Below are 21081 nucleotides of genomic sequence, written 5' to 3'. Positions count from 1 at the left end.
TCCTGACCCTGAGCCTTTGTCTTAATGGCGCAGCAGCAGCTCTGAGCCTATAATCAGAATCTAGTCAGCTCTTATATTAATAGGTCGGGTCTGGTGCGGATATGATTTGGAGATGATTGCAGGTAACATAACTTAAATCTAACTAAGCCTCAGTAAATATTTTCATCTCACCTTTTGGCCTTGATCTCCCTTCTCGCCTTTCTCACCACGAGGACCTGGTTTTCCCTGGGAAAAAGAAAAAGAATTCAATGTCAAAGTGTTATCTGGATCACACAAAAAATGAGTCAGCTGGTATTCAGGGTCTAACTGAGGTCTCATGGTGTCATACAGTTGGTCCAGGGGAACCGGGAGCTCCAGGGATGTCGGAGGAGCAGGTACAGGTGTACGCCGGGGCAGGACAGCTTTCTTCATCTCTCTGACGCACACAGACAGACACAAACAATAAAGATCTAGACTTAGTCACCCCTGAAGCCACTAGTACATTTACTGTGCTCTTATATAGTATCTCTCACCACTGGAAGAAAAAGTACCAAACTGTTATTAACTCATGGCATGTTAAAATAGAGTTGAATAAAGGTAAATGTATATAGTAACAGACTGACCACTCCAGGCAGGTCACAGCAGGTATCCTCCAAAGCCCACGTGGTGTTACAGACAATCTCAAAGGACTGCAGCCCAAACTGGAAACAACAAAGAACATAGGACACAGGTTGAGGACAGGACAGGAAAAGAGTCTACCATTTCTTTTAGATATGGGCCTGGATTAATATCAGATAAACAAAATAAAACAGAGTTTTAGTACCGGTGCAGATCCACTATTTGGTCCTCTGGTCTTCACCAGTTTTCCCAGCATCTCAAAGCCGTCGTTTGGTAGGTTGCCTAAAGGGCGGGCAGGCCTCTCACCCACAGGCTGGCAGTCCACAGACAGGGACACACTCACCTGGCTGACAGACAGGTGAACCTGCCACAGAAGAAAGAGGACCCATCAAATGGAACCACAAGTTATACAAAATGACATAAAATCCCACACTATTTTGTCATATAAGGCTAAACTCCGATCCACCCACCATTGATGAATGGAAAGAGATTTTTTCCAGATTTGGACCAAGTGGATTGAGTACATCAAACCTATAGGGTCAACGATTGGAATGATAGATTTTTTCTTCTAAGGTGAAAGCTTCCCATGTTGTAAATGAATGTAAATATTTCAAGCTAATGTTATAAAAGGAAATCTCTGGAATAACTAGGCTGTAAAATGGTTATCCAATGTACTATTTTGTCTTAAGTGTGTCCAAGGCTATGTGAACCTACCTGAAGTAATACTAATACTATGTAAATGGATGACTGTGAAATTAATGTTTTTCTAAAATAAAAAATAAGTAAAAAAAGAAAAATGTTCTGCTAAATGACAGTGGGGCTCTTGTTGTCCTCTGACACTTGCTCAGTGTATATGATCTCACCTTGTGAAAACTGCCATAGAACAGTCTGTGGACCTGCGTCTGGTCAAAGGTCAGTTCCTGTACTTCTCCCCTGTAGTCCAGACTGAAATACACCAGCTGCTTTGTAGTAGCTGTGGAATGCACAAACATAGAGGAAGATATTTAGTTATTAACTGACACACAGCAAGGTGTTCCTAGCCTCTTGTGGGCTTTTCACACTACTGGCTCTTTTTTTAAATTAGTTTGTGACATCTGCTGTGTGCTGTCAAACACTGCATTTTAATAATCTCGAAGGATAATGAGAAATCCAATGTCAGTTACCCATAAGAAAAAAAAAGCAGATCAACCCACATGGGTACAGAACACTAGAGGTCACTGATGGCATCTTGCAATTCACAAAAAAATCAGCTAAATCTTAACTTTTGATAATCTGGTGAATGCGACTACTAACAAGTACTGTGTGTGTATCTAAATCCTGATATATCTTCTTCCACTATGCAACAGAGCTCCATTGCTGTCCAAAAACTATTAAAAACACATCAATGAGCTACACTGTTGCACTGGCTGACATGTTCCTTCCTTCATTCCCATGAACACACACACACACACACTTAGTTTGACTCAGTCCCACATACACCGCCCTGCTGCCACAAATATTTAAGCAGCAAAGGTGGAATAATCTGCTGCTGAAAATAGTCCCCAACAAATGCTTTCCCATACTCAAAGTTTGGGAGTAAATAGGTTTTGGACTGTACACCCTAGATTTACATCTATCTATTTAGGCACAAAGCACATTCACTAATTTCATGTTTCATCTGTCATGACCTTTATCACAGTGATATGATCTTTTTTGAAGATACTGAAACTCGTAAATGTGGATTTACTGGATTTCAACCTATAGTCATAGTTGTTCATTTGTAAGGAAAATTAACTTGCTTTGTACACATCTGTCCTTTAAATCTGAGGTTATACATTTTAAAATAATTTTAAAAAACTAACTAACAACGAACGATTATTTTCAAATAATGTGCTTGTTAATTTCTCAACTAATTATATGGTCCATAAAATCTAGAAAATATTGAAAAATCTGAATTTCCTAAAGCTCAATGTGACATCTTAAAAAGTCTTGTTTTGTCAAAACAACAGTTCAAAACCTAAAGACAATAAATGTATTATTACACAAGACAAAGAAAAGCCGAAAATCCTTCAAACTGAGAAAATGGAATTAGGAAGCTTATTTTTCTGTTGATTATTAATAAATTGATCGAATAAGATCTTATATCTGAATATGAGACTGGAGGGAATTTGTTTACAGTGTGGGAAATGGAGAGATTCAGAAACGTAACTCACGGTCAAGCACCACTCCCATCTTTGGCTGGAAGTCGTTGTCAGTGAGCTGCCAGAGGGCGAAAGGCTCCCTGGGTGTTTCCTGCAACACGCGGAAGGCAATGCTGATGGTGTGCTCTGGAGAGAAGCCTGCAGGGTGGATAAACCTGGAAGGAGAGAGGGAAAGACGGATCTATTTAAATAAAGGTTTCTTAAAGGTTTTCTGTTAAAATCATTTTATAAGCAGAACAGTTTAGATCTGCTCTATACAAAAACTGTCCTGAGATAACTTCTGCTATGACTAGGCGCTATACAAATAAAATTGCATTGACTAGAAAACAGAGCTGACAGAGACAGATGTGTCATTTTTTAACTGTAAGGTCATGTCAGTAAATTGCACTGTTTAATATTTAGTCAGATGATCTGATTGGACATGAAAAGCAACATAAACGTAACAATAATATTAGTATCATTATTAATATTATTGCATTATTACAATACTGTAGTTTAGGATGGTAGCAATAAGTTTCTGAATGTAGAATGAATCATAAAATCACTCTTGGCAACTTTATTATTTAAAGATCTTTCTTTTTAATGAAGATCCAAAATTGTGTACTGGTTTGACCATGATTATCAGTCTGATATCCAGCCTGAACCTGAAATCAGACAACTATAGCTACAGCCATCCCCAATAACATAATATTTACAGCTGGGAGGTGAATTGGCAAAAAATATTAGTGGATGGTGTAAAAAGCAGTAAAAGACATAATCTCACTTGGTACTCTGTGTCAGCTGGACGTCTCTATAAAGAGTGTAAGTGGGGAGGGTGTTGAAGACAAAAGGCTCAACTGCCACGCCATCCACAGACGAGTGAGCTCTCTGAGTCAGCCCAAAAGCTTCCATCATGTCAAATCCTGAGACAAAAAACACATTCCAGAAGTAAAATCAATAAATGAATTCAAACTGAACCTTTTTTGAGAGAGTTTGCAGTTATGTGTGAAGGCAGCTTGTCTCACCTTTAACAATCTTGTTCCTGATGGTGACTTCAGGGCAGACTGCAACACAACAGGGCAGTGTTTAATGATTAAAAGCAAGGCAGTCAAACCATCAGTTGATTCATTTTTAAGACCTGTCAAAATAGTATTTAAGATCTTTTAAAACCTAAAATTCATAGACCCAGCTATAACTGGGGAGAATGCAATAAGGACTGTGAAACTGATTATTAAAAAAAACAGTTACACAAGAGTAAAATATTCTACTGCTAATGTATCACCTGTCAGCAGGATCATATTACAATAACAATAAGGTATTTTGATCACCTGATGCACATTTGTTTGGTCTAAATGGATGGTAACATGCAGATTTCAGTCGTAGGTGCCCGGGAAGCAGTTAGGGGTTGATGATTACAATAAGATTATTTCAACCACATCTACAAAACTAAGTGTCACCCTGTTAACAAGGATGAAAGAAATATAAAAGCTGGGGACCTGTTGGGGTCATCAAAGGAATATAACAAGTCTGCTCCGTTTGAACCGAAATTACATCAAGAGATTACAAAAATGATTCAGGAACTCATCAGGCAAATTTCCATAGAAGAAAATAACATATGTGTGATATGATTGTGAGTCACCTTCATTGTGGATGGGGTACATTCGGGGATGGATGGGAATTCTGGCAGGAGCTGTGGCTGAAAAGGAACAAGTAAAATCAACTATGACGCATTTCACAGACAACATAATACTTTTACAAAACTATCCTCAACATCTAACATACTGTCTTGTGTTACTGTGATCAGGTCAGACCTGTTGGATGGAGAATGGAGACGGCTGTGCCCTCTGCTGAGCCGAGAAGTGAGTGCACGCTGATGCGATACAGAGTCTCTGGTTCCAGATCAGTGAAACAGTGACTGCTGCTGGACTCATCGACACTTTCTTCCTTTGTTTGCTTATCTATACACAGTGCACACATACACATATACACACACCAATGGGTACATTAACAGTGGTTGATGTGGTTTATGAAACAGGTTTAAGCACCCAGAGCTGTCAATTAATATAGATTTTACAAGAGATTACCTTTGACAGACTGGATGACAATACGATATCCATCGACTGCAGACACTGGTCTCCAAGACACACAGATACTGGAGTGGTCTGACCTGACCACACTCACACTGCTTACCCGCAGACTGGCTGGAGAGAGAGACAGACAGAAATGTAAAACAGAAGGCCAATAAACGGAGTAGCCAGAGGTGAACAGAATAGGTTGGAACAAGGACCTTCAATAAGAATGAACACACAGAATCAGATGTTTGAGATTACAACCTCATTTTACATTTGAGTGTAAGATATTCATCAGAGCCAATACTGTCTGTATGAAACCACAAAAAATAGTCTTCAGAACGGTCCTAAACTTTGACTTATGAGTCAAAAAAAATCTTAGTAAAGAATAGTTCTGAGTAGCTTTGTTTAAAGAAGCTAAAAGTCACAGTGTGACTATCATTGTCAAAACCTGACACCTATATTACCCACAATGCATCTTGACTGCCAAAGCTCAGTCTGAGATTCTAGGGTGTTGAGCTAGTAGCAGCTAATGTAGCCTGCAGCAGAGATGAGGAGTGGGCTACAGAGGCTTGAAGAGCTCACTTCTCTCTAACTCCACGCCAAAAGACTGTTCTCAATTTTAGATGCTGACTGAAGTGACATCACTTGAGGACACTTCATACATTAATATGCTTCAATATATTAAATCATAGAAAACAAAAGATAAAAGCTTATAGAAGATATTTCCCCTACAGTTGGAAGAAGAAGAATATGTCAACCTTCTAAAATGTTCCTATTTGACTTATGTTGACATGCTCTTTGAATCATTCCCCTTCCCTTATTTGTCATATTTTGAATAATAGTCGATGGGAAAACAGAGATGAACATTCTTCCTTTGTCTTACTGTTCTGCAAGCTAAGATGGCAGACATAAAATAATTAGCAATGAAAACTTGGTGATCAATTTTTATCACATGTACTGCAACATAATCAATATTAAAAACAAAGAATCAACAATAAAATCAACATCTACATATTTATTTAGACAATTTAGATGTACTGTGTGCAGTCCCAAGCGACACTTAAGATGTTCCTTTACCTTTCCCTAAGGACATTCATGCCTGCAAGGAAAAAGCTATGACATTATTTACATTTGAATATGATGTTATTCAAATTTAGACACTGATCCAGCAGGTCAGTTTTTCAAAACACTGTGTGTATTCTTCTAGTGGCTTCGACTCACTGGTTTTGCCCTGAGCTGAACCGCTGCCTCCTTCTCTGTTGCGGTACTCTGCGGTGACCAGGATGCTGTAACGTGTATCTGGCTGTAATGACTCTAGCACCACACGCTTTTCGCCACCTGGGACCAACACCTGTAGATGACAAACCCACCTTTCAGCGTCAAGCTTTTAATTAAAACATTCTGGCAGTGACAGAGCTAATTTGCAGTTTTTGTCATTCTCTGTGAGAAGCACTGTGATTTACTGAATAGGTGACGGTTACAGCCAACTCACAGTGCTGTCCTGGCTTTCAGCTCCAGTCAGCGCAGTGTAAGACACACGATACTGGAGGACATGAGCATTGGGAGGTACCCAGCTGACTACCAAGCTGACTGCAGTCTCTTCGGAGACCGAAACGCTGGATGGACCTCCACCGGACACTGCAGAAGCAACACACAAAAAGCAGAGATATTTAGACTCACTACAAGGAATATTCAGTTCAGTTTAAATCTTTACAAGAGGAAATTCTTTTTGCAGCAAGACTGCAAAAAAAACACTAATAAACTCAAGAAGAAAACTGAAGACATTACAACAGCATTACAGAAAAAAGGTTCAATGACCAAGCAAAGAAAGCATGCAACAATCAGAACAGGGATTAGATAAAGTGTTAAGCTACGCAGGAAACCAAAGTTATGTTATACTAGAATTAAGAGTGTTTATTGCAACATTAAAAACATTTAACTTCTGCAGAACATGCAGTCTTTGTTGCCTCAGCGTTCACATCAAAGGTCAATTTCTTGTCAATGAAAGTACCAAAGTACTTAAAGTGCTCCACAGTTTATACTGCTGTTATTAAACAATGGTGTGAGAAGGTGCAAGTACATGTAATGATTTTATGATGTCAATAACCACATCTTGGCTTTAGCAGTATAATCGTACAGAACCTAAGTAAAATGTTATGGTACCTGATGGTAGAGTTCAACAGAGCAGACAGAGAGAGTGTGCTGTTACATGAGACTACTCCCTTGTGTCTGGCCCTGTATGATACTTTTGATACTGCGAGAGAAACATAAAGTGGCAGGGAGGGCATAGCCGGTGTTTGTTCAACGGTAGGCAGTAAGAGAAAGAGGTGTAGGTGTGTGTGCCAATATTTAAATCCAAAAATTGAAAACTAAATACCGACAGTATAGTTAAATATTGGGATACAGCCCTAATTCACAGCAATCCTGTCCCCAGATTTGCTTATCTTTTTTTGTAAAGAAACAAAAAATGGCCAGCAGCACTGAATGAGGAACACATAGGAAAGAATAGAAGGAGAAAAACAAAGGCATGGCCCGTTGAACACATTCTGTGAATTACTGATGACTACAAGGACTGAATCTGTGCCCTACTGAGACAGAAACACCTTCTTATCAAGAGCTACATGAGCTACTTTCCGGCCCTTTTCTGACCACCTATAACTGAAAACATATTCATTCTTTGCAGGTGAGTTTAAAAAAACAAAAATAAATACAATTTTGATCAAGTGTTAACTGTACACTCTAAACTGTAAAAAATTACAATAAATGGCCGTCATTTGGGTATTGTGTAAAGAAGCAAAACTCAGTATTGTACTGTATTCAGTACTGTTTTTTTCTGAGATTTACTCTTAAAGGTCCTGTAGGTGGCACTCTGACTTCCAGTACAACTCCGGGCTCTGCCACATCCAGAAATACTCGGACGATACTGCGATAGTTGGCTGTATCAAGGATGGAAGGGAGGGGGGGTACAGGAGCCTGGTCGAGGACTTCGTGAGGTGGTGCAGGTCCAACCATCTGCAGCTGAACACCTCCAAGTCCAAGGAGATGGTGGTGGACTTCAGCAGGAAGAAACCACATCTCCAACCTGTGTCCATCGAGGGGGTCGATGTGGAGGTGGTCAGGACATATAAATATCTGGGGCTGCAGCTTGACAACAAGCTGGACTGGACAGCAAATATGGACACTCTCCAAAGGAAAGGGCAGAGCCGTCTGTACTTCCTGAGAAGGCTGGGGTCCTTCAACATCTGTAAAAAAAAAAAACTGCTGCAGATGTTTTACCAGTCTGTGGTGGCCACCGTCCTCTTTTATGCTGTGGTTTGCTGGGGAGGAAGCAGCAAGAGGAGAGACGCCGCTCGACTGGACAGACTGGTGAGGAGAGCTGGCTCAGTGGTGGGCACAGAGCTGGACTCTCTGGTGACAGTGGCAGAGAGAAGGACCCTGGACAAACTGCTGTCCATACTGGACAACGCCCACCACCCTCTGCACAACACCTTCACCAGGCAAAGGAGTGTGTTCAGTGGCAGACTGCTGTCCCAGTCCAGCTCCACCAACAGACTCAAAAACTCTTTCGTCCCCCTGGCCATCAGACTGTACAACAGCTCCCAGTAAAGGCAGGGAGGACAATAGACAATAGACAATTTCTACCTCCATTTGCACTGTTTTACTTCCATTTGCACTCCACTCCATTTGCACTGTTTACTGTTTGCACTGTTTTCTGTAGCTACTGTTAATTTTATATTATATGTTATAAGTTTATTTTATTTTTATTTCATATTTCATCTTTTATTTTATTTTTAATGTTATTCTTTGGGTTAGGGTTTTTAATTTTAGTTTAATGCATGTTTAATGTATGTAATGTATGTTTGGTATTTTGTATGCTACTGGAAAAGTTGAATTTCCCTCGGGATAAATAAAGTATCTATCTATCTATCTATCTATCTATCTATCTATCTATCTATCTATCTATCTATCTATCTATCTATCTATCTATCTTGTTGTTTATTTATATTTTATTTTAGTGACAGACATGACCCTCCAGTACTGTTGATAGTATTTTATTTATTACTGTGTGGCGTGTAAATGTGTGGGTGTGTGTGACTCACAGGTGCTATAGCGTGTGGCCACAGCTTCACTCTGAGCTCCATCTCCATAAAGTGCAGACAGAGAGATCTGGTATTCCTTATCGTCCTCCACACCCTCCAGGATCGCCCCTTCGCTCTCACCACTCACCCTCACCTAAAATAAACAAACAGCAACATTTTATTCACATCATATATTCATTATTGTGACACATTATGCACTCCAGCCCTTCCACCCTCACCTGTCTCAGGTCTCCTCCACTAAGAGAGATCCACTTGATGAGGTAGGAAACAACATCGTCAGCTGCAGCCTCCCAGCGCACAGTGATATCGCTGCCTGAAAAATTTGTCACTCTGAAGTCTGATGGGGAAGGCACCTTCACTAGGAGAGAAGGAAAATGTGTAAGGATATTTTTCTTGCTTGTTTCTTGCCTGATCCCTTCAAGCACATAAAGGTGTGTGTGTGTGTGTGTGTGTCTTACGTGTGGTGATGTTACTGGTGAGTGCTGCAGACAGGCCTTGCGGGTAGTGAGACTGGACTGAAACTAGATATCTAGACAGAGAGGAGAGGTTCTGCACCAGCACTGAGTTCAATCCTGTGACCTCCACCTGGAAAGAGATTTAGTATGAATGACTGACACTGGCTATGGCTGCAATTACACTTGTCTCTTCAAATGTTAAAAAAGTGAATCATGGACCTAGGTTCAACACTTTGAAGTACCATTTGTTTACTACAAATGCAAGACTGGAATGAAATATGTAAGTATGTGAAATTACAAAGTTTGTAATAGGACACTTGTGTGTTTGGGAAATGAAGGCACCTGCTTGACGTCACTGCCGTGGTTGGTGCTGTAGGTGATTCTGTGGCCGGGGACGTCTGTGGTGCCGGGCACCCAGCTCACCCTCAGCATACTGTGGGTGACCATCGGGAACTGAACACTCATCGGCGGTGGGAGAGGGACTGTGTGATTGTGATTATTGGTATTATTTTATCAGTGTCACTGAGAAGTTACTGTGCTAGAGATGTTGATAACAGAGAAGTGAGAGGGAACAGCGAATAAGGAAAATATATAAGAAATTATTAGAAGGAACAATCTCCTGGCTGATCTATCTATCTATCACACAAAAACAGAATGAGAAGGAAAAAGGTGCAGTAAGATTAAAGAAGAAGGGGATAGAAACATGACACACAAGAAAGAGGGAACATGGAGGAGGGGAAAGGAAATGTAAAAACAATGGATGAGAATGTTTGGGGCATGTCTTACATGTAGTGGCAACAGCAGTGACAGGGTCGCTAGGATCCTCATCATAGAGGGCGTAAAGAGTGACAGAGTAGTCTGTTGCAGGCAGTAACCCTGCCAGCTCCACTACTGTCTGGTCTGCACTGAATTTCTCCTGCAGGAGGAAAAGAAACACAATGCAAACGTGGAGTTTGAGGTTTGTTAATAAATCTCAAGATGAAGTACACTTCTACTTGGAACTTATACAGTAGGACGTGAAGATGTGATGTGAAGCAATACTCTACACTATCATAATATATCATTTGTTATTTTATTTTTCAAAACAAAAGTGTTTACCTGTTTTGTGCTTATACACAAAACTGGACAAGTACTGGAAGTAAACAAGTTGCCATTACTGCAGTGGCATCTCCCTACGATGTGCATACATCTGAATGCAAGCTGTGCTGGAAAGTGTACCATTGTCCACTGTTCCCTTTACTTTTTATGTAAAGTTATTTTATATTGTCTAGGAAAGAAGGAAGAACCTGTGCAGTTATTAGCTGGTCCAACAGTAGTGCCAAACTCGATCTTTGGAAAAACAAGCCCCTATAAACACAAACACTTTACATAGATTCCCTGTGCATGTGGTGGACCAAGATGTTTGCATGCCAGGCGATTAATGTAATGAATACCTACAGTATAAAAAATATGAATTCATATTTATTAAGTATTTACAAATATAACTGATCTGCGATGATTAAACAACTCTTGATTGATTAGTACAGTAGTATTACACATCACATGAAATGTGGTGGATGGTGAAGTGGTCAGTTTTTCTTGATTTCCACATTCTCGTTTTCTGGCTATTGTCGTAACAATTGTCTAACTAATATGTACAATTTGAAGATCGCCATACATGTAAGACACTTTCATCAGTAGCGCCACTGCCTAACGTCATCAATCCAACTACCCCAAGCTGCTGTCAGTGAGTCACTACGACTTGCATCTGCAGTAATGGTGGCGCTGCTGGATGGCAGAACACAAACCGATTTGTGTATCGAACAGTTTTATGTAACAGTGTTACATTTAGAATTTGTCCTGAAAACCCGAAAATCATATGTTAACAGGGCATGAGCTGCTGCAACATTCTCTCTCTTCCTTGCCTTGTATGTTATGTTTTCACATACCTGCTTATCTGTTGTCGATGCCCTTTTCTGTCCACTGTTCACCCTGGTTATTGCTGGCTTGTAATTATAATTATAAATCACATTTGTGTAATACATGTATAAACCAGCTCATAGTAGAGAAAGAGAGATCCAGTTCTCACCTCCTTGGCGTCATCAGGTTCTCCATGGTTGAGTGCTGAGTACAGGATCATGTACTGTGTTGCACTGGGTGCTGCACTCCAACTCACTCGCAGCGTGCTGTAAGAGGAAGGAGTCACCTCTAGGTTGGCAGGCATGGCCAGCGGCACTGAATGAGGGACACATAGGAAAGAATAGGAGGAGAAAACAAAGGCATGGCATGTTGAACACATTCTGTGAATTACTGATGACTACAAGGACTGAATCTGTGCCCTACTGAGACAGAAACACCTTCTAATAAAGAGCTACTTTCCCTTTGCTGACCTCCCCTGACTACCTATATTTGAAAACATATTCTTCTTGTAAGGTGAATAATAATACAATTTTGATCACGTGTTAAATGTTCACTCTAAAATGTAAAAAATAACAATAAATGGCCGTCATTTGGGTATTGTGTAAAGAAGCAAAAATTTGCAACCTACTCTTTGCTTCTGTGAAACTGTAACTAGCAAATGTTTGGAATTTGTACTAGATAAACAGGATTAAGGAAGAGGCAATATTCTATATTTTTGCTACTGTCAACAAATGTCACAAAGAGACCAAAAGCAACAATGTGTCTGTCCATCTCTTACTCCAACTTCCCCAGCCGGGGAACACAAAACTTGTTATCAGGGTCAATTAATTGTTGGTTTTGGTCTTTTTATGGGATTTATTGACAATAAAAAATGGAATATCATCAGAGTTATCCTTTAGATGAAGCATACAATCTAGATGGGAAAACAGTGTTGAGATACATCATTTCAAGTATCAACTGAGATACCTGCATGTGATACATTGATACGGCAAAAACATGTGACAGCCAGGTGTGACTGACATATGAATTCCTGTATAGCAGTCTTACAGGTAGTGACAGTTCCTCTGAGTGCCACACCAACACTGTCTTCATAAACAGGGAAGATGGAGACGTGGTACAGTGTCTGAGAGGAGAGGCCTTCCAGCTGCACAGTGGACTCTGAGCCAACCAATACCACCTAGAGACAAAGCATAACTTACAGTTAGACAAAAGAATGCAGCACTCTGTATTACTTTTTATATGACAACACTATTTTCCAATTTTCCAGACAGGATTTTCAATAATAACACAAAAAGTCTTTGCATAAAAAACAATCCCTGATTAATGTAAACTGCTGTTACAACATAATTTAAACATATTATATTATTGTGTCTCAGAAATATCCCAAGGCACAGTCTGCATATCAATAATAATAATAATAATAATAATAATAAATTTATTTGTAAAGCGCTTTCAGGTCTAAGTGCTGTACAGAGCATAGAAAATACAATTTAAAAACATTTCAAATAACTAAAACAAAATTAAACACACACTCGGACTCTCAGGAAAACATACAGAGAAATTAGGACTCATACACAACAATAAACAGATGGGTCTTTTGCTTTACAAGCCTGCCTGATGTCCAGAGGTAAACTGTTCCACAATGTCGGTGCACGGAAAGAAAAAGCCCATTCACCAATTGTCTTCTTTTTGACCTTTGGGACGCTCAGAAGACCCGTCCCCTGAGAACGCAGGGCTCGAGCAGGCACATAGGGGTTCACTAGGTCTTTAAGATACAACGGTGTGCTGCCATTTAATATTTTATAGGTTAGCAGCAACACCTTAAAGTCTGGTCTGGCATGAACAGGGAGCCAATGGAGAGAGGATAACACTGGTGTAATACGTTCATATCTGGAGGCTCCGGTCAGAACACGAGCTGCAGCATTCTGAGCCATCTGCAGACTCCAAGACTTTTCTTTGGCAGACCTGACAGAAGGGCATTACAATAATCTAGCCTAGATGACACAAAGGCATGAATGAGGACCTCAGAGTCCTTAAACGACAGTATTGATCTGATCTTGGAGATGTTTCTAAGATGGAAAAAAGCAACTCTGGTCACCTCCTTTATATGTAAATCAAACGAAAGTATCTGATCGAAAAGCACACCAAGATTCTTAACTTGGTCTCTGCGATTGATTGCACACTCATCAAGAGACAAAGTAATGTGATCAAAAAGATGACCTAGTTTTGCTGGTCCGATAACCATCATTTCTGTCTTAGCAGAATTAAGCAACAAGAAATTTGTTGATAACCAGCTCTTAACAGCTGCAAGACAGGCCTCAAGTTTAGCTATATTAGACTCACTTCCTACACCTAATGGCATACACAGCTGCATATCGTCAGCATAACAATGAAAAGAAATCCCAAAAGAACAGAAAATCTGACCCAATGGGGATAGGTAAAGTGAAAAAAGCAATGGACCCAGTACAGACCCCTGGGGAACCCCGTGGTTGACGGCACAGGACTCAGAGAGTCATATAAAACACATTGAAGTCTTTCTGACAGGTATGATCTTAACCACTCTAGAACTTGTCCTGAGATGCCAAAGAAATTCTCAAGTCTATCCAATAGTATACAGTGGTCCACCGTATCGAAAGCAGCGCTAAGATCCAACAGCAATAAAACACTTGTTGATCCTGAATCTATAGACAGTAGCAAGTCATTCACCACTTTTGTAAGTGCTGTTTCTGTGGAATGATTTAGCGAAAAGCAGACTGAAATGGCTCAAATAGCTTATTTAGAGACAGATAATTTAAAAGCTGATTAAGACCACTTTCTCAAACATTTTTGACAGGAAAGCAAGGTTTGAAACAGGTCTATAGTTGGTCAGGGAGTCTGCATCCAAGCTAGGCCTCTTTAGTAGGGGTGTAACCACAGCAGTTTTGAAACAAGCTGGAAAGACTCCAGTGAGGAGGGATGAGTTTAAGATCGATAAAACATAAGGTCCTAATGTAGGCCATAGCTTTTTGACAACTCAAGAAGGCAGAGGATCCAGTGAGCAGGTTGTACATCGTGCCATCATTACAATCTTACTCAAAGAAGCCAAGGAAATTGGTTCAAATTCAGAAAAGCCTTGTCCTGTGCAGATAGACAAAGCAACAGCACACTCTGCTTTTTCACTGTAAGACTGGGGTATTTTGGCTCTAATGTCCTCAACCCTTTCATTAAAATACAATAAAAAATCATGTGCAGATAGGTCAGTGCCACTAACTGCCTGAACACGCTGTGAGAGTCGAGAGACAGTGTCAAATAACAGTCTAGGATTATGCATATTATTTGAAATCAAGTTAGAATAGTAGGCTGCTTTTGCAGCTGACATCCTAGATTGGTAGTTGGCCAGGCTGTCTTTCCATGCATGATAAAACACTTCAAGCCTTGAGTGACGCCACTGACGTTCAATTTTTCTGCAGCTCTTTCTAAGGATTTGTAAATCCTCATTTAACCAAGGGGTATGGTTCTTTATAAGACACCTCCGAGTCTTTACTGGAACCACAGAGTCAAGGAGGCCCCGAACAGCACTGTTAAAGTCAACAGTAAGGCGGTCAACTGAAAGAGCCTGATTAAATACTGGATCGACCACAACCGGCAAACCCATAGTAAGATCATGTAAAGCTCTTGTGCTGATATAACGAGATGACCTTGTTATCATTGTTTCTTTCCCAAGGATGAGTGAATTTGGAATTAAAATTTCAAATAAAATTATTGAGTGATCTAAAACAGATAACACAGAGATTTCATTTACCGAGACAGACAACCCATAACCTAACACTAGATCAAGTGTATGTCCGCGCTGATGTGTTGGTCCAGTCACAAATTGTGTGAGATTAAAGGACTCAATAATATTTAAAAAGTCTTTAACCAGAGGCTTGTCATCACAACAAATGTGAATATTAAAATCACCAACAATCAAAATCCTTTCATATTGCAGGAAGAAGCTGGATAAAAAGTCTGCAAATTCAGAAATAAATTTATCATGATATTTGGGTGGACGGTAGATAACAGCAAATAAACCAACAGAGGGATTATTCAAGGTGAAAAGCTGCAGTTCAAAACTAGTGAAGACAGGAAAGTTCAGAAACTGTTTGCATTTAAAACGATCCTTAAAAGGTGAGGCCACCCCCCCTCCTCTGCCTGTCAGTCGAGGAGAACTGAAGAAACTGAAGTCAGGAGGACAGAGTTCCACCAGGGGCGCTAATTCACCGCCATGCAACCACGTCTCTGTTAAAAACATTACATCCAGCTCGTGGGAGTCATAAAAGTCACAGAGGATAAACATCTTATTGGACGGTGACCGGGCGTTAGGGAGAGCCATTTGGACTTTCCCCACCTCAACACCCGGTAGAGTTTTACAGTCCAGGTGACACAAGTTATCCAGACATGCACCTCCCCTTCCGCGCATCCTTTGTGACCAGCAGGTCTGCAACAGCTGATCGAGGTCCGGAGACACCGGGTAAACAGGAAGAATCCACCGCTGTCGGCACGCCGAATCCAGTTGAATATGCCTGACATCAACAGCATGATCCCTGTTCATCATCCTCACTACTGTTTTAATCTTCACACGCGTGCCTGAGCGTGTATCGCGTGCACGCCCATGTCTCCTGCGGGTCCTCTTTCGGGGTAGGAAAACTGGCTCAGGGCGAAACAATTCCTCCGGTACTGAAGCCACAAACGGAGGAAGCCTCGAGTTCTGTTGTTGACCATACTCAACATGAGGAATCCTCCGAACAAAGTTACATATGTCATAAAGTGCCTGGCGCTCGTACACCAACAGCGATTGGGTATTTACAACCAGTAAAGACGCCACTATAAACACAATAAACAACTGAGAGAAAAAAGACACAGGGACAGGGAGATCTCTCCATCTCTCCTAAATACCTGGTTTATTACAGGTATCATCAATGTGGGTTCTGACCCCAAGGTAGAAAAACCTTGCATTAGCGGAATTCAGAGATAAAGGGGATGCTTTACTGAAGAGGGTACACACGATGGTAAATATGTTCTACATGCTTAACTCCCTTTGCCCTCCATCTGAAAGCTATAGTGCTGACTGTGCTGTGTTTTTCCTGTTTTTAGCACTTAGAGTACCATGTACAAAGTACGAAAACACTGCTGGAGTTCGATATTTCTCATGGTGAAGGTCTTATTTTATTTATATAACTGAGATACGCACAAACGTGGTAATAACACATATCAGGTAAGCATGCGTTTCTGACCTCCTGTGGACTCTGACCCTCAGCGCTGTGGTAGACCACTCTGTATTGTTGGACTTGCTTGGCAGGATTGGTCCAGTGAAGCTTCACTTCCCTGGAGCCCAGTTCAGAAAACCGAAGATCAGTAGGACTGGGGTAGGAGAGGGCTGGGTCTGCTGTTGGCCCAGGTTCCATTCCTGGAGCAACAAGGAATCAGCACATTAGACCTCAACAAAATATTCATAATTTAAAAAACTTGCCATAGAAAAAATTAACGTGTGCATTCAAGTGCATGTGTCTGATGGGTTGGTAAGAATAGAGACAAATAGGGAGATAGACAGACAGACACATAGATTACGTTTTGAGATGCCACGGTCCTCTATCCTTCCACAAAGGATGTGAACCAGTCGTGCTACCAGTTTGCTGAGCAGAGGGAAGTCATTGACATTGTAGACGTTCAGATCCACTGGCTCCGACGCCACTTGTCTCAACTCAGCTTCATCTGCATTCTTTACACCTGAATAACATAGATTCATAAAACGGTACAAGCATTCAGAGATTAGAAGAATTGCCTCTGGGCATCTAACCATGAGAACATAAAAGAAACAGTTCCAGGCTGAATAGGACCAGATTGCTCAAAGTAAAAGTATTTAGTCCACAACTAAACACCCTACACCACCTTACCCTCTCTTCTTCTCAGTCTCACCTACAGCAATGATCTCCACGCCAGCATTCTTCAGCCGGTTTGCCGCAGCGATGGCGTCGTCCTGAGATTTCCCATCCGTCAATAAGACGAGGAAAAATGGTGTGTCTGACCTCGCGCCTGCCTCGGCCCTCATGTTCTCCTCCATGACATGGAGCAAAGCCTGGCCTGCGAGATCCATGTATGGTGACAGGCATACTTTACATGTACTCTACTGTGTAGGTATGGTATGTTAGGGCTCAAACAGCAATACATGAATACTAACAGTATCAAAGGTACAAACTGTTGCTGTTTACTGTTTACCTGTGAATGTGTTTCCTCCCTTATATCTGAAATTCCTTACTGCTTCCAACAGTTGGTCTTTAGTGGTGAAGTTGTTGAGCTGCCATTCTGTGCGGGGGTCTCCACTGTACTGGGTCAGACCTGAAACACATCATTACGCAAGATGTTATATTTTTGAGGGACAGGCCATTGGGAAAGGTAAATCCATTACACTCCTTTTAATATCCTTGGTTTTTTTTGCTACTACAGAGCTTTAAAGGCAAAAGCTACATATTTTAGTTATTATAAATAACAGGATTAGTTGGTTCAGTTGGTTCCTGTTTTTAGGTTTGTAAAAGGTGGTTGCTAAGGCTTTCCCAGTGGTTGCTAAAGCATTTCTATGAGCTAGGTGGCTACTGTGGTATTCCTCACAGATGCTAGACTGGTAAAAGATGGTTACTAACAGATTGTCACCATAGCAACAAAGCTCTCATCTCAAGGTTAGCCAGCAGGAGAGGTGGCTAATATCCTGCATCAAATTAAGTCAGTCTTAATTTTTATGCAACAGCCAGGCTTAATTATACCAGTCTAACCTGACACTATAAGATCAGTCTAAGGCCAAGACTAGTCTATGTAACTGGCCCCTGGGTGGTTGCCATGTTTGTAATACATAGTTTTTAGGGTGCGCCTTATGGCATTTCTAAGTTGTTTACCCTGTACCCTGTAGTGGTACTACCAGGGTATTTGTGTGTATGTGCAGACACGTATATTACTGTGGTCACCAATAAATCACCGCAGGAGGACCAATTAGCAGAAATTAAATAAATATCTCTCAATAAATTGAGCTGTAGTTAAGCAATATCTTTGTCATAAACACTGATGTTGCTCATCCGGTAAAAAAAACAAAATAAAGCAGCAGTTTGGATGGCAAAGTAGTTCTCTTCTGGCTCCTTTGTCACCTACCACCTTTATCCTCACTGTATAATTGACACTGAATTTCATTTATTGTGGTATTGAAACTATGAAAGCTCTTCACATTGATGGAATATTCTCCTTCTTTGAACAGGTCCAAATTAAATTGAGTCTACTCAAGACTTTAGATTCTTCCAAATCTGCAATTTTATTACATCCAACACATCTTCCTTTCTTAGACTACCAGGCAATACATCCATGGAGTCTCTGTTGTCCTTTCATCCCTCAGCTAAAGTAGCAATATCCTTTGTATATGATTATATATCTACTTTGCAGAACACTTCCCTTATTACAAAACCTGTTTGGGAGAATGATTTGGGATTGGGCATAACAGAGGAGCAAAGCATCCCAGTTATATTTTAGAGACATAGTAAATATATCAAACTAGAGAAACTCAGGTTTACTCAGCTTTAAAGGACCAGTGTGTAGGATTTACCACCTATCACCCACTCCTTCCAAGCGTGAAGGAGAAACTATGGTGGCCGCGAAATGAGCAAAAAACGCTACTGGCCCTATTTAGAGCCAGTGTTTGGTTTGTCCCTTCTGGGCTAATGTAGAGACATGGTGGTTCAACATGGCAGACACTCACCGATCTGAATGTGGTTCGGCCCAATGTGGAACGGTGTCATCAGGCCCTCTAAGAAGTCCCTGACCCGTCTGAAGTTGGTGCGCCCGATGCTCCAGGAGCCGTCCACCAACAACATGATGTCCGCTGCTGCATCGCTGTCACACTCAAATGGTTTCCTGGGAGACATACCTAAATAAAAAGGAAGCAGGAACTTATCAGAGTTGAATATATGTCAAAGAGCCCTGAAGCTGTTCTGGGGGCTTATGGTGAGTTCATTTTATATAGTTTTTCCCTGTCATTATCTGTACATTAGTGAGTACATGTGTACATGCAGTTTTACATCAGGAAACAGATGGCTCTATGCATTCAGGGGTGAACTAATGTGTGTACAAGTGTCGACATGGTGCATACATGAACATGAGTGACTTTCAATGCATGTGGATGTGTGTGTTCCCTGGGATTATGAGAGAGAGGAAACATAAGCCCTGCAGCCGAACACGATGGTCTGTCATTATCCTTTCCTATACCTGACCCTCCCTTGTGTAAACACTGTCATCACATTTCAAACCAACACTTACTGCTCTCAAGCCTCTTGTTCCTTCACTCATAAGAAGAACTAAGGATGATGGTGGCCAGACATTCTTTAAGATAATCTGCTTAACTACCTGAATATAGGGAATCACTTCATCAGTACAATCAGTAAATTTTTGGTTCATTAAAGTAATAAATGTCACTCTCAGAGTTTTATGTCCGGTTGTTCTAACAGTGGGAAGCACGTTACCTGTCACAGGCTGGGTAGGGTAGGGTGTCTTCCGGGGTTTCTCCTCGGCTGCTTTGCCCTGTGTCGTCCCCTGCTCTTCCTTATTCTCTGCCTTAGAACGATCCCGCTCTTTTTCTTTCTTCCTCTTCCTCTTTTCTTTGCCAGTTTTCTCTGGGGCCTCATCAGGGAGCTGAGAGGGGGTTTCAATAGCTGGGGGCTCTGGGGGAGAGAGTTAATGGTGAGCACATGGGGGGGGTTACAGTAAGATAAGCAAACATTGTTTAGGGGACCAGTTGAGACTGTACGTGACAGTAAATCTTCTGTTGACATTAGATTCATCTGACTTCAAAAGTATCAAAGGGAAAAGTGAGAGAAAATATTATTTCCCTGTTAGCACATAAACATTATTGTATTACAATTTATAGGCTACAGCTTTTGCCTTTCCTTGATAGAGCCAGCATCAACCATTACTCCTTGTACTCCTTCCATCTTGTTCCAGCTTTTTCTTCCTGTCTTTCAACTACTGTTGCTGAGCTTTCATTTCTGTGTATCTGTCTCACAGCACTTTGGTGTAGGTGTGCGTAACTGCAGTACACTGTACTTATTGTAGATGTGTGTACTGGCAGGCTTGTATGTGACTGTAACATTTCCATGCCTTGCCCCCTTCTCTGTCAAATAGCGTTATAATGAAAGGCAAAGGAAGATCAGAGCAAAGAGATCAACTCTTAGAAATATGATGCAGGGAGTTTTTATGTTTCTGATTCATTCACTTCTTCAACTGTAGTAACATATAGTATAACTCAAGGATTCATTTGTCAAACCTTTAGGGGTCAACAACCTGGCACAGACATCCTAATTACTTGAGCACTTCTCTATACAGATTGCTAGGTTCTAAAAAAAGGGAGACAATTAATCAAATATGAGTTAGTGCCATTTGTAGTATATAATTAAAAATGTAATAAATCGTATAAATGTGGTTTATATAAACAATTTATTAATTTAATTTACAGAAAAGGTGCTATATCTGGATATGAAATATTTTCACAATCCATTTTAAAATCTTGCTCAGTTCATACAAGGCTCTTCAAGGCCAGACACCAAAGTAGATGAGTGACCTTTGAACTCAAATAGATCTGCTAGGTTAGGCAATTTTAGCTGTTCCAGAGTCCAGGTTCAAGTCAAGGGGTGATCAAGCTTTTGCTGTACTGGCAACTCAGCTTTAAAACAGTCTTCCGGTTACCATTCAGTCTGCCGGCTCCATGTCTGCTTGACTTAAAACAAACTTTTATATACTTACCTTGTCTGAC

At 40.8% G+C, this 21081-nt stretch overlaps 1 protein-coding gene across 1 annotated transcript in view; it reads right to left on the bottom strand.

Moving 5' to 3' along the window:
- The window catches only part of LOC127377262 (collagen alpha-1(XX) chain), a 50991-nt gene that overhangs the window by 6724 nt on the left and 23186 nt on the right, over window positions 1-21081 (bottom strand). The window contains exons 16-41 of the mRNA XM_051424983.1: window positions 19796-19993; window positions 19036-19203; window positions 17517-17636; window positions 17217-17381; window positions 16869-17027; window positions 16535-16707; window positions 12330-12459; window positions 11452-11597; window positions 10170-10299; window positions 9726-9865; window positions 9387-9513; window positions 9147-9286; window positions 8929-9061; window positions 6321-6466; window positions 6050-6179; window positions 4841-4957; window positions 4568-4714; window positions 4396-4452; window positions 3782-3820; window positions 3541-3679; window positions 2790-2932; window positions 1461-1570; window positions 803-961; window positions 603-680; window positions 329-415; window positions 172-225 (exon numbers count right to left, since the gene is read on the bottom strand). Of these exons, the coding sequence (XP_051280943.1) occupies window positions 172-225; window positions 329-415; window positions 603-680; window positions 803-961; window positions 1461-1570; window positions 2790-2932; window positions 3541-3679; window positions 3782-3820; window positions 4396-4452; window positions 4568-4714; window positions 4841-4957; window positions 6050-6179; window positions 6321-6466; window positions 8929-9061; window positions 9147-9286; window positions 9387-9513; window positions 9726-9865; window positions 10170-10299; window positions 11452-11597; window positions 12330-12459; window positions 16535-16707; window positions 16869-17027; window positions 17217-17381; window positions 17517-17636; window positions 19036-19203; window positions 19796-19993 (3335 nt within the window). The remainder of the gene's footprint in view (window positions 1-171; window positions 226-328; window positions 416-602; window positions 681-802; window positions 962-1460; window positions 1571-2789; window positions 2933-3540; window positions 3680-3781; window positions 3821-4395; window positions 4453-4567; window positions 4715-4840; window positions 4958-6049; window positions 6180-6320; window positions 6467-8928; window positions 9062-9146; window positions 9287-9386; window positions 9514-9725; window positions 9866-10169; window positions 10300-11451; window positions 11598-12329; window positions 12460-16534; window positions 16708-16868; window positions 17028-17216; window positions 17382-17516; window positions 17637-19035; window positions 19204-19795; window positions 19994-21081) is intronic.

Source organism: Dicentrarchus labrax, unplaced genomic scaffold (genome assembly GCF_905237075.1).
Source record: "Dicentrarchus labrax unplaced genomic scaffold, dlabrax2021, whole genome shotgun sequence".
In the NCBI taxonomy this organism is placed as follows: Eukaryota; Metazoa; Chordata; class Actinopteri; family Moronidae; genus Dicentrarchus; species Dicentrarchus labrax.
The sequence above is the reverse complement of the archived record's forward strand: the minus strand, read 5'-3'. Positions and strand labels throughout refer to the sequence as shown.